The 14,333-nt window shown below is 41.5% G+C and overlaps 1 protein-coding gene across 1 annotated transcript in view; it reads left to right on the forward strand.

The window, feature by feature from the left end:
* LOC310636835 (uncharacterized protein) overlaps positions 1–14,059 on the forward strand; it is a 28,016-nt gene extending 13,957 nt beyond the window's left edge. Inside the window, exons 5-7 of the mRNA XM_083356946.1 lie at positions 1,847–2,174; positions 10,481–10,576; positions 13,732–14,059. Coding sequence (XP_083213072.1) covers positions 1,847–2,174; positions 10,481–10,576; positions 13,732–13,940 — 633 coding nt within the window. The 3' untranslated portion in view covers positions 13,941–14,059. The remainder of the gene's footprint in view (positions 1–1,846; positions 2,175–10,480; positions 10,577–13,731) is intronic.
* Positions 14,060–14,333: the final 274 nt, after the last annotated feature.

The raw sequence follows: 14,333 nt of genomic DNA on the forward strand, positions 1-14,333 counted from the left end.
TGATTCAAATGTACTGACTTGGAAAGGTATTTTGCAAAATAAGAAAGCTAGAGTAAGGAATTAACAGATGGATACAGACAAATGAAAAGACTGAAGAAAATAGAGGTTTGGACCTGTTAGATGGGATATTATATATTAAACAGATGTTTGAATATGGTTAAGAAAATAGATAACTGTTAGCAGTGCTTTTTTTGTAAAAGAAAAAGGTGCCGGAACTCACACGTCATACATAAAAAAAGAATCCTGCTCATAAAAATTTTTTATCTTCCATTGAAGGAGAAAAAAGGCGGAAGGGAAAGGGGAAAAGATCAGTGATTGATAATTTATTTGCTCAGTGGTTTTGTCTTGTTTTTCACACTGACTATGCATCCGTGTGGGCTTGTTTCCTCATTCCTTGTATTTTGGCTTGGTGACTTGTCCTCATAGGAACCTGGATTCTTCTGGTGGCTTCTCAAAAGAAGATTTTGCTTTCTTGAGGTACACTGATCCATGAGAATTTGTGACTCAGAGAATGGGACAATGCAACTGGACATGCATTTTCATGTGATATTGCTAAAGATAAATATTTAGACTTATTCAATAATTTTACATCTGCGTTGCATGAATTATCCAAGAGTGCAAAACTCTGTTTGGTACAAAGCCAAACCGAGTCTGTTACTTGATTCCCAAGTGCATAAATGTTTGGTTATATTAACAGGAATATAAGAATTAGAGCCACAAATAATAATAAAAAGAAACATGCTAAAGGTTGATATGGGCATACACAAAAGTAGTTGAGTGTGTAGAAAAACAATTCACACAGTGGTAACTTGGTATTCAACTGCTTTGGGTACTCAACAAATTTTGACATGTTTGTTTGATACTCAACGCACAAGCTAAAACTTGTCAGTGTTGGCTGCCTTGTGACACACTACATTATTCCTTATGGGAAACAAATGTTTGATATTCATCATGCCTCCCAGAACCAAGTACAGAGGTACCAAATTATTTGTCTGAAAATTTGTTAAATTAAAACAATTCTTACAACCAGTAAAAGTCACACACTATTTAGCAGGAGTCACAATTCTGATCTAAATAAAACATAGTTTGATCTTTTTCTCAAAAAACAGGTCCCAAATGTAAATCTGTTGATAGCTAACATCAAATATCAAAACTCCTCTTGCCAAACAAAAATTAGAAGAGTTAATACTTTGTCAGCCAAATAAATCCAAACAATTGTCGTTGTCGTCGTCGTCGTCGTCGTCGTCCTCCTCCTCCTCCTCCTCCTCCTCCTCCTCATCTCAGCCATTGTCTATCCACTGCAGAATTCAGAATAGAATAGAGCTGGAAGGGACCCTGGAGGTGTTCTAGTCCAGCCCCCTGCTCAAGCAGGAGGACCTATACCATTTCAGACAAGTGACTGTCTAGCCTCTTCTTAAAAATCTCCAGTGATGGAGAGCCCACGATTTCTGAAGGCAAGCTGTTCCACTGGTTAATTGTCCTCACTGTTAGGAAGTTTCTTCTTAATTCCAGGTTGCTTCTCTCTTTGATCAGTTTCCCGTCATGCCCTCTGGTGCCTTGGAGAACAATTTGACTCCCTCTTCTTTGTGGTAGCCCCTCAAATACTGGAATACTGCTATCCTGTCACCCCTATTTTTTCTTTTCTTTAGACTAGCCAAACCCAATTCCTGCAGCCGTTCTTGATATGTTTTAGTCTCCAGGCCTTTGATCATCTTAGTTGCTCTTCACTAAGCTCCCTCTCACAGTTACTGTTTTTGAGCCAGGATGAAGGCCGTGTTATGACCCAGGTGGTCAAGGCAAGGCAGGCCGTTAGAGATTTCTTTATTTCTCTTAACAAATGTTCCAGCCAATGGCCCTCCAACAACCAGTAAGGGTCCATCCTCACACTACCCTGAAGGCAGCCACCTCAAACATCAGCCCCTATAGTACAAAGAGAGCCCACAGAATAGGAGCACACTCACAGGGCAAAGTCCAAGCTTCCAAGTCCAATCCACCAGGCAGGGCCCAGGCACAAGACAAGGGCACTCCTCAGGACAAGAAACAGGTTCTAGAAAAGAAGCAGTTCCAAAGCCCCAGGGAAGCAAAGGCCAAAAGCAGTCCACAAGAGAAGGGCGAGGTCCAAAACAAAAGACAAAGGAGCAATTTTCCAAGTGAGGCAAGGCAAACCGCAACAGGTATGAGTCGTAGCCAGGGGAGTGTAAACCAATGCAAACAATTGTTCCTGGCAAAGACTAACTCCCCATAGCTTCTCCTAAAGTTACTTCCCTCCAGGTCTTCCTTGTGAGGAGGGGGTGAGGCGATCTCCTCCTGAGTAGCCTGCCAGGCCTTCTCTGGGTTTGCCTACACTCCACTCTCCTTGCCCTTGGATTGAGTGGAGGAGGCAGCAGTTCCTCATCAGAGGAGATCAGCTGCCTATCAGCACCACTGCCGGTCAGCAGCCGATCCTCCTGTGTCTGTGCAGGCAGGCAGCTTTCCGTCTGGTTGACCACCTCTCCCAATCCCTGAGAGGCCCAGGACAGCACCATCCTCAGCCCCTGACGTGCCTTCTCTGTTGAACGGTCCAAGCTCCAACTCTTCCTCCTCCTCCTCCGAACTAGCCTCTGAGGGGGTCATGATAGGCCTCTTCTGCATGTTTCCAACCAAAGGAACAACTTGCTAAACATTTTTATGATCATTAAATTGGTACATCAAGGATAAAGACTGATCGTTAATTTGGCACGTGTCAAAGATAAAAAGAGAACAAACAGAGTCAGTGTATCTCAGGATAGAAATCAAATTTGAGCAAATACTAGATGAATAATGGAAACATTAAGAGAATTTTCAAAATAATTCTATTTTTGTTCTGGATTGCATTGATCATTTAAAACTGGAAGTCTCTTAAAGTAATGGGTATACCCAAGCATTTGATTCTTTTGATAAAAATTTTATGATAACCAGAAAAAAAAGATGAGAATGGATTTGATCACTCTGGATGATTTATCATGACAAAAGGAGACAGATGGGGCTGCATTATTTTGCCATACCTATTCAGTTTATATGTTGACTATATAATGCATGCTATAGGCTTGGAAGAACTGAAGAATCCATCCCAGTTCCATCGGGAGCAATGAAGAGGCTCTGTTTGGAGGCTCCTTTAAAACTGTGCATGGCATGGGCCCAGGTTAATTGAGGTACCGTTTCACCCCAAGGGGATTGGCCCACCCCAGCCTTGCTGGCAGAGGGGGCATGGTGAGGATCCTATCAGTCAAGGAATTTCAGCTAGTGAGGTCCAGAAGAGCTTCCAAACAGAGCCTCAAACAGAGCCGGTCCTTATGCTGGATTTTTTCCCCCTTTGGCATTTTTGGGAGCAACTGCACTGAAACTTAACTCTTTTCCTGAACCCCCAAATAGTTAGTCGTAATGAAACTACAACAGTACTGCAGAATTCATCTATTCAACAGGTGAGGAAAATAAGTAGAGGGACCATAATGTATGCAGCATTTGAGTGGTAAAATATTCATTCATTCATTCATTCATTCATTCATTCATTCATTTTGTTTTCTGCCCATCTTGCTTTGAAGCAACTCTGCATGGCTTACATCAATAAAAGCAATAAAACCACGGAAGATAAATATTTCAAAAGCAATATAAATAGAATTGCAATCTGAAGTAATCTTACAGTTAAAAGTTGGGAATGGAAAGAGCAGGATGCATGGTTGTGGGGGGAAGAGGTGAGATTTTCTCTTAATACATCAACCGTCTCCACTGTGATACACCCCATTGAGGTCCCAAGCTAGTTGGCAAAGCCAAGTCTAAAGGTACAGAGCCTGAGAAGGCTTTTCCATGGACCTCAACGCCTGAAATTCTCTGTCTGACGGGGGCCACAGTATGATCCCTCTGCCGGCATGGGTGAGGTAGGCCAGTTACCTCAGGGAACCTGGGGCCATGGCATGGAGGGATTTAAAGGTAATTACCAGCACCTTCTATTGCACCTGGAAGCAAACTGGCAGCCAGTGGAGCTCATGGAGCAGTGGTGTAACATGAATCACCCTACAAAACATGAGATGATTGGGGCTTGAGTGACTGAGCGCAGGGACTTCCAGTCCAGGAAAGGGTGCAACTGGTGCACAATGTAAAGTTGTAAAAAGCTGCAACTGCTAACTACTCTTCAAGCAGGAGTCACAAATCCAGCAGAAACCCCAAGTTGTGGACTCGGTCTGTCTATAGTAGTGCAATCCCATTTAGAACTAAAGTTGTTAAAGTCCTGAATCTTGAAGCTCCATGCACCCAAAGCCAATTGGTCTTTCCAGGGTTCAGCCAAAGCCTTTTGCCTCCCCATCCAGGCCTTACAGCCTCCAGGCTCTGTGAGAGGGCAGTGACGGCATCACTTGGATCACCAGGGGTGGAAATATAAAGTTGATGATACTTCAACCATGACTGAGTGCAAGGACTTCCAGTCCAGGAAAGGGTCCAACTGCTGCACAACATGAAGTTGTGGAAAGGGTGTCCTAGATGCAGCTGCTAACTACTCTTAAAGCAGGAGTCAAAAATCCAGGAGAACTCCAAAGTTATAGACTCGGTCTGTCTGGGGTAGTGCAACCCTATCTGGAACTAAAGTTGTTAAACTAAACCCTATCTGGAACTAAAGATCTTAAAGCTCCATGCACCCAAAGCCACTCAATCTTTCCAGCCAAAGCCTGTTGCCTCCCCGTTCAGACTTCACAGCCTCCAGGCTGTGCAAGAGGGCAGTGACAGCATCACTTGGATCACCAGAGGTGGAAATATAAAGTTGGGTGATATTTCAACCTGTGGTGATGAATATTCTTACCCAGTGGCTTCATGTAGATGTTAAAAACAAGTGGAGAGAACACCAGGCCCTGTGGCACACCACAATGGAGCGGTCGACGGTTGGACCTCTCACTCCCTATCAACACTGATTGACAACACTGAGAAAGGAGCCAAACCCAACTTAAATTATTAGATGAGTTAAAACAAGAAAACATAAATTACTCTTGGTTCCAATACACCCATCTGAAAGCTAGGTGGAAGCTGGATCAGAAGGTTGGCATCACAATTACAGATGAAAACTTAGTAAAACAAATTAGAGATTTAAATCGTGTGCATATAAAGAGGATATATAATGTTTTAATTGAATTGGACTCGGAAACGGAATTAGTCAAAGATTGTATGATAAAGTGGGCACAAAACATACAGGAACCAATTCCGTTGGATACTTGGGAGGTAATGCAGCATATGTTCCATTTATTTCCATTTATATTGTTTATATTTATTTATTGTTTATATTTATTTACTGTTCTATAAAAATGTTCCTACTTAAAGCAGCATTAGAAATTCACATTTTTAATGTCTAATTCTCATATCTTGTAAGCAGAATAAAGTATCTTGGGGGGAAAAAATGGTCGTGTATTGGCACACCTCTCTTTAGTTTTTCTAATGCTGGTCCGGATCAGAGTCTGAAGCACCTATAGATAAGCCTCCTTCAGAATGTAGCCCGAGTCTGCTACTCTTAAATAGCTAGTTTAACGGCCTTTGGGATCAACATCAAGACAGAATCAAGATCACGTGAAGTATTAATACCACTTTACAATACCTTGGTAAGGCCACACCTGGAATACTGCATCCAGTTTTGGTCACCACAATGTAAAAAAGATGTTGAGACTCTAGAAAGAGTACAGAGAAAAGCAACAAAGATGATCAGGGGACTGGAGACTAAAACATATAAGAACGTCTGCTGGAATTGGGTATGTCTAGTTTAATGAAGAGAAGGACTAGGGGTGACATGATAGCAGTGTTCCAATATCTCAGGGGCTGCCACAAAGAAGAGGGAGTCAAGCTATTTTCCAAAGCACCTGAAAACAGGACAAGAAGCAATGGATGGAAACTAATCAAGGAGAGAAGCAACCTAGAACTAAGGAGAAACTTCCTGACAGTTAGAATAATTAACCAGTGGAACAACCTGCCTCCAGAAGTTGTGAATGCTCCAACACTGGAAGTTTTTAAGAAGAGACTGGACAGCCATTTGTCTGAAATGGTATAGGGTTTTTTGCCTGAGCAGGGGGTTGGACTGGATAACCTCCAAGGTCCCTTCCTTCCTCCTCCTCCTCCTCCTCCTCCTCCTCCTCCTCCTCCTCCTCCTCCTCCTCCTCCTCCTCCTCTTCTTCTTCTTCTTCTTCTTCTTCTTCTTCTTCTTCTTCTTCTTCTTCTTCTTCTTCTTCTTCTTCTTCTTCTTCTTCTTCTTCTTCTTCTTCTTCTTCTTCTTCTTCTTCTTCTTCTTCTTCTTCTTCTTCTTCTTCTTCTCCGCCTCCTCCTCCTCCTCCTCATTATCAGCCAATTAGGGATCGGTAAACCTGTAACTGGCCAATGAAAAACTGTACAGGTTGGCCCCCCGCTTCTCCCCAGGCATATACATTAATTTCCCCGAATTGAAAGCGCCAGGCGCGCTCTGAGAACTTCGGAGAAGTTGTGTCTTTTTCCCTCCTTCCCTTTGACGCGGTGGTGAATCGTCTTAGCTGGTAGTATCTGTGCTGTTTAAAGGTTCCATTGTAAGTATTCGCTGTTTCCTGTTATGTGCAAATGAAGCCCCTAGCACGGCGTTTGCTTTTTATTAGGTTTCTCAGATTTTCCCTTTCAATCCGCCAGTTGGATGCTAGCTAGAGTCAGCGACATGCAGGTCGCGTCAAGGCAGCGATTCTCCGGTTTTAGCTTGGATTTAGGGCGGACTGGGTAGCAGAAGGCACAACAGAAATGCCAAAGGAGGGCGGAGGCAGATAAAACATAAAATATAAAACGAAATAAAATATAGCGGCTTTCGTAGGATTAGGGTTGTTTTGTTGCTTCATTTTGATCAGAAGTCCAAATTTAACCTCCTTTCTCCTCGGAGTAAGCATTGGATGAAGATTTTTCCTTCAACAGAAAAGTCTTCATCGCATTCTTTCATTCCAGCTCGTTTCCTTCGGTTAAGGGAGCGGGTGGCCGCCTTCAAGCTACGCGGAAAGGTAGGAGCGGACAAGCATTTTGGACTCGATTTTAAAAAGGATATATTAATGGACGCGCCAACCTGACAGCGACGCCTTGTCGTCCGGAGCGTTTCTCCCCTCGAAGGTGCACGAGCGCGCAAGTTCACACGAACAAAGATAGCCCCTCTGTGTCAGATTTAGACTTGGTGGAGCCTTAGGATACATAAAAATCGAAGGCTCCTAATTTACACCACACAAAGATGGTGCCAAAACAGGATCTTGGATTCGGATCACCATCACCATCATCATCACCATCATCATCAGAGAGAGAGAGAGAGAGAGAGAGAGAGAGAGAGAGAGAGAGAGAGAGAGAGAGAGAGAGAGCGCACAAATACTGTATACGTTTAGCCAGTTTGGTCCAGTGGTTAAGGCAACAGGCTAATAACCCAGAGAAGGTTACTTCTAGTTTAGTTTTGAGCATGAAAGCTGGCTGCTTTCATGCTCAAAACTAAATTAGAAGTAACATTCTCTGGATGACTTTAGGCTACTCACTCTCAGCCCAATTTGCCTCATAGGGTTGTTGTTGAGTGGAAAACAGGAGGAAGGTGTCTTAGGTACGTTCTCAACCTTGTGTTATTCTTTAAAAATAATAAAGGCAGGATGCAAATAAATATGCTTTTCAATTAATAGCATATATTTAAAATGGAAAATCTAAATTGAATGAATTATGGGCAAAATCTGAAAACTGATATTAGACTCAGCTTATAAATTTTTCTTCCCTGATTTCTCAAAAGTCAAATGTGTATTTATTTAATCTCTTCATCAGATGACTTTAGATTTAAATTCTTAAGACAATAAATATTGCCATTAAAGCATAACAAGAATGGTTAAGGAAGGGGGGAAAGATACAGACAAAGTGGAGGTAGAATCTTTTCTCAATCCTTTCACCACTTCCAATACGACACGCTTCCTCGATTTAGTTGAGGGGATGGAAGGGGAACTCATCAAATTTGCAGATGACACTAAATGGGCAGGAATAGCCAACACCCCAGAAGATAGGCTCAAGATCCAGGTAGATCTTGAAAGACTTGAACACTGGGCCCGATCTAAAAATATGAAATTCAATGTGGAGAAAAGTAAGGTTTTACACTTAGGCAAGAAAAACCAAATGTACAGGTACAGCTTAATAGCAGTAACTGCCAGAGGGATCTCGAAGTCCTAGTGGGCAATCACTTTAATAAGAGACAGCAGTGCTGCAGCTGCCAAAAAAGCCAACACAGTTCTAGGCTGCATTAACAGAAGGATAGAATCAAGATCACATGAAGTGTTAATACCAGTTGATAACGCCTTAGTAAGGACACACTTGGAATACTGCATCCAGTTTTGGTCACCATGATGTAAAAAAGAGACCCTGGGAATAGTGCAGAAAAGAGCAACAAAGATGATAAGGGGACTGGAGACTAAAACATATAAAGAGCAAAGGTTGCTGGAATTGGCTATGCCTAGTCTAGTGAAAAGAAGGTGATATGAGTGTTCTAATATTAAAGGGGCTGCCACAAAGAAGAAGAGGTCAACCTATTTTCCAAAGCACCCAAAGGTAAGACAAGAAGCAACGGATGGAAACTAATCAAGGAGAGAAGCAAGCTAGAACTAAGGAGAAATTTCCTAACAGTGAGAACAATTAACCAGTGGAATGACTTGCCTTCAGAAGTTGTGGGTACTCTATCACTGGAAGAGACTGGATAGAGCAAGGTTTTAAGGCCTTTGGGGAATCTTCAAAAAATGAATTATTTGCTCCAATGATACGCTATCCATCTTATTGCCATTTTAAAAATTATTAAAAACCAGAGCATGGATTGTGTGGGCTAAACTGTTGTTTGTTTAGCTTATTCTTAAATCTAACTTTGGTGCTGCAGCATAAACATAGTGTACTTTTAACAACCTTCCTATGACTTTTTAATAAAGTAGAGCAGTTGGCATCTAGACTGCCAGCTTAATAGCCTTGCTACACGGAACACTTACTGTTAATACATTAAGGATGTGCATAAAGAGGATTGAAAATATTGTGGCTGGAAGGAATTAATACTTCTACCAAAACAGAGGTGAGAAGTTTTGAGAAAAAGCAGTGTATGAAGCAACATATGGGTGTAGTAGCAAAAAAGATGGAAATACTGTATATAGAAATGTATACCGGTAGTTGATAGTGTTGATGATAACTAGTTTTAGCTGTTTTCTCTCGTTTATTTTTTTTTCTTACTCTTTTTTTGCACTTTGCATTATGCTATATACTGCCAATAGGAACGATGTGACTATTTCTGCAATTTAATTGACATTTGTACTGTTGGGCTCACAAAATGCTTGTACTCATTTGGGATTCTGATGTGTTATGAGACAAATGTCCCATGTGATTGTGCAGAAAAATCAATTAAATTATACAGCTAATGAGAGCTCTCCAGCAAGAGTGCCTTTAGGAAACAGGGAAATGGAGTACATAAGCATTTTCCTTTGTATTATGGTAAATTCCAATTTTTTGATATACAACATAAAAATACGTTCAAATTTAATAGAAATAATGTTTCATTTTAATGGTTTCATTTTAGAGACTAATAATTCAACAGGCCTTACCTTCAGTCTCCATTCTGTTGCTTTGCAGGAATGTTCTGTCATGCCCCCCCAAAATTATATTCCTATTTAGCACTCATAAAAGTTTTATATAAGGCTGGTTTTATATAATGACATGGATATAGACAGTTGAGGCTTGGCAGACAAATACTGTTGCTCGGTTTAGATTATTGCGTTTATTTTGGAACATCTGATAGGACAACTTTTTTTTTTTATTATGTAGGTTGAATAGGAGACACAAAGAAGATGAAATCCCTTTTGGTCACCCCTGTCATTACTGCCTTTGTTCTGACTTTGTTCCTCCATTCAGGTAAGTGAACCCAACGGTAAATGGAAACCGAATGATAACAGTGCAGGGGCCAGAAGAATAGAATAGGGAGCTGAAGGTGGCTCATCATTCCAAGGGCTGACTGAGTTTTAGCTTGATGCTTTGGAATTATATGGATGATATAATTTATGATAGAACAAATTTTATCCCTTTGAATGAGAGATTCCTGACTGGAATTGTATGAAACTGTCTTTTATAAAGAGGCAAATTGTTGGAGCAATCCTAGGCATCCAGTTTCAAGGGAACTCTTGTTGTTTTTCTTTTTGTGTCTTGTCTTTGAGTCAGTTTGGACTCCTGGCAACTATATGAACAATTCCATGCAGTTTCCTTGGCAAGATTTTTTGAAACTTGAACTCTTGCTTGTTCAGTTGTGCCCCTTGTGAAGCTGTGAATGATGATGCAATAGTTGTAAATACATAGATTGGTCACAAAGCTGTTTTTAAACATGGTTAAAATTTTGAACAATGACTAAACAAAACAGTAAGAAAAGACTACTTATAATTTGTTTTCTAACAGGGATTCTGTTTCAGAAGGGAATATTGTGTTTAGTTTCTTTTCTTCCTTGTTTATTTAGGAAGTGCTATAACATGCTACAATTGTGACTCTGCTATGTGTATGATACCTGTGAACTGTGGATTTGACCAAGATAGTTGCATAACAGTACATTACGGTGAGTATATAACTTTATCTAATTTATATTTAATTTCTGAAGAAATATACAAATTTATTAACATGATATTTAGACTGATTTTAATTATTCTGAGCAGCTTAATATGCACAAGTGAAGTCAGGATAAAATTAAAATATAGAGTGTCACCTGGAAGGAATAGCAATCAAACTGCTTGCATGTGTGCCTCTGAGGTTTTGTGTTTTTTCTGGTGACTGCCTAGACAAATCCCTGCAGTTTCCTGGCAAAGATTTTTGGAAGTAGTTTGCCATTGCCTCCTTTGTAGGGCTGAAAAAGAATGATTGGCCCCAAATTACACAGCTGGCTTTGTGCCTGAGGTAGGACTAGAACTCACAGTCTCCTGTTTCTAGCCTGAAGCCTTAATCACTAGATTAAGCTGGCTCTCTCCCCCACTTGCAGAGATAAAAACAAAGACATCTCCCACCACCACCACATTACCCATAGGATGGGGGAAGATCTACAGTATGTTTTTAGCACTCTTTTAAAAAGTACTGGCAACTCTGTGAGATGGCAGATCAAACAGATCTCCAGGCAGGATGTTACAGAAGGAAAGTGCCACAGAGAATTCTCAAGATTGATTGCATTGCTTAATCAATGAGGTTTGCACCAAGCCAACTCTGTCAGTTCTTACAGGATGGGCAGAAACTGTTCTGTCCCAGCCTACATGAGTCCTTGCTATGCTCACAAGGAGAACGCCCTCTTCCAAGAAACAGGCAGGAACCGCAACAAAAAACCAACCCCTTTTATTCTCACAAGGGACGCGGTGGCTCAGTGGGTTAGGACGCTGAGCTTGTCGATCGGAAGGTCGGCAGTTTGGCGGGTCGAATCCCGAGTGCCGCGTAACAGAGTGAGCGCCTGTTACTCGTCCCAGCTTCTGCCAACCTAGCAGTTCGAAAGCACGTAAAAATGCAAGTAGAAAAATAGGGACCACTACGGCGGGAAGGTAACAGCGTTCCGTGCGCCCTTGGCGTCTAGTCATGCCGGCCACATGACCACGGAGACGTCCTCGGACAAGCGCTGGCTCTTCGGCTTTGAAACGGAGATGAGCACCGGCCCCTAGAGTCGGAAACGACTAGCATGCATGTGCGGGGGAACCTTTACCTTTACCTTTTTATTCTCACAGACTTGAGTCAATGTCCAAGGCAAACAAACATAGTCCACAGAAACTCGATCTTCAACACCAATGGTTGCCTTTGGCAACCAGCATCTCCCACACCTTCCCTTTTATAATTCAGCCAAGGCGTGGCTTCCTAATGCCTTCTCCTTTGCCTCTGGAGCCGCCCCATTGCATTACTCTGTCCGACTCGCTTCTCTTGCCTGCGCTTTTGTGCATCCTGGAGTTTTCCCAACTGTTCATCACTGTCCAACTCAGGCTCCCAGAACAGCTGTGACTCAGCCTGAGCACCAGGAGATGGACCAGGTACATTGTCCAACTGTAAGTCTTGGAGCTCCTCAGAGCCTTCCTCTGACTCTAATGTCATTCCAGGCCCCTCCTCCTCATCTGATTCCTCAGACTCAGCTGCAGGATCCATTGGCTGGCAAGGAATCACAACAGAAACCACAGGAAAGAGACGGTCCCACAGATAACTAGCCTATATGCCATATAGGGCTTTTACACATGACAATCAGCATCTTGAAAGTCTCTTCCCAGGTGGCTCTAAACAAATTGATGCTCAGGTGGCTAGGCTAGTAGTACTGATTCTGCCCATCTCGTCAGAATTTACAAGCTAGTCGGTAGCACCAGCAAGCCAAACAGCAGTCTGTCCATAACGAAGGGCAGAGAATATCCTGCCCTGGGACAAAAATCAAATGTGTGATTTCCAGCATGCATTGGGCCCTCAATTGTTCCATTCTCCAGCATCTCAGCTCCAGCCCTGTAGACCACAGGAACTGTTTTTCTGCACATCAGTGTTGTTTTCTGTTACACAAGTTCTCCCTCAGCTGGTTCTGCCAAAGTGCTCCGTCTGGTCAGTTAAGGCTGCAGTGAAGGTATTATCACACACCAAATGTCTTCCCCACAACCAAATTCCTTACTTATACACGCCCTTTATCTCACACAGCTAAAAATGTAGCAGGCTTCATCTTGAGTGAACATTAAAATGGTGTATTGATTTACTTCAGACACACTATATTTAGCTTTTATATGGCTTCCCTCTGTATGTTTTATATAGTGTCTTAGGATAACCTGGCATGCTACCTGTGCGATTTTGAAGGAGAATGCCTTTTGATGACAGGGATGGATTGTGATTAAGAGGGTAGCTGATGAGCAAATGTTGAAAAGAAAATTGAAAAAAAAAAGATTGTCAAGGACCAAATAAATACCCAGGCAAGCAGGGAAGTGGAGGAGAACTGATGCTGAGCATCCTTAGGTCTTGGAAGAACAGTGAATAGTTTTGCAAAGTTAATAGTGGACTAAACAGAGTTGTACTCCCACGTGCTTTCCTTGGAAAAGCCGTTTTTCAAGGAGGAACCAGCAGCTCCGCAAATCCCTAAAAGAGTCAAGCAGACAGGCTTATGTGAAATTTTAGGGGCTTGAATTTCAAATTGAAATTTCAAAAGTGAGCAAACTGGCCTGTGTTTTGAATAATGCAGATGCTCATTTTTGAATGACGTCTTACAGCAGGGGTGTCAAACTGATGGCCTGCCCACCGGACGCATCACAACGAAACTGCGCCCACCCCATTGCTGGCAATGGGGGAAAAGCTCCGATACGTTGTGTGACGTCACGTGACGTCGCAAGTTTGACCTGTCTGTCTTAGAGGCGTTTAGTTAGTCTATAGCAGAATAACAGAGTTGGGAGAGCCTAATCCTATCCCCTGCTCAAGCAGTTTCTCTCTCCCCCACAATATGGGATTATGTCATTTTCTGATTGATTTTTTTAAAATTAAGAATTTGGGCCATTTCAAAATCTTTAAAGTAACTTTTTAAAACTCCGTTTTGGGATTTTATATAGAAAAGTGGGGTACAAATAGTCTTACAATATCATTTAAGGTATTGTTTTAATTCAGTAGATAAAAAGACTGAAATTACTGAACAGACTACCTTTTCTATCTATACACACAGAAAACTTTTTTTTTAATTAAGTAGGATAGAACCTAACCTTATAATCTTCATTTTTTTTTCCTTTTCTTTTTAAGGTGCACAAACTACATCTCAGTGCTGGAAGTTTTCTGACTGTAATGTGAACTTTATTTCACATTATTTCTCAATAAATACCTTCAAATACAGGTGCTGCAAATGGAATTTGTGTAACAATGCTCCAAATGTAGCAGCTAGCAAGATAGCCCTCAGTGGGGCTTTCTTGCTGACTGTTGGTCACATCTTAAGGTTTTTAGTCTGGAATTGAAACGGAGCAATTTTTTTCCAGTCTAAAAAGATACATAACAGTGGTGTCTTTTGAGAAAGTGTTCCTGCTGAAAAAAAATTATTAGCATATTCAGTAGATAAAATTTGTTTGCTGTGTTGCACTTTTCATATTTTTTCTTACATTTAGTGCTTTTTTTGTAAAAGAAAAAGGTGCCGGAACTCACACATGTCTTACAACCTGCCTTGCCTACCCTACAAGGTTCCATCCAAAAAAGGTGCCGGAACTCCGTTCTGAGCATTCTATGAGAAAAAAATCCCTGCTTACATTACTCAATTTTTATTGGAAAACTAGATTTAATCTGTAAGACATTCATATAGCCAAATGTGAACTTATACATGCTTGTGTTGAGAACAACTTTTCAGTCTCATAAAA

The sequence above is a fragment of the Vipera ursinii genome (assembly GCF_947247035.1).
Source record: "Vipera ursinii genome assembly, chromosome: 1".
NCBI classification, from domain to species: domain Eukaryota; kingdom Metazoa; phylum Chordata; class Lepidosauria; order Squamata; family Viperidae; genus Vipera; species Vipera ursinii.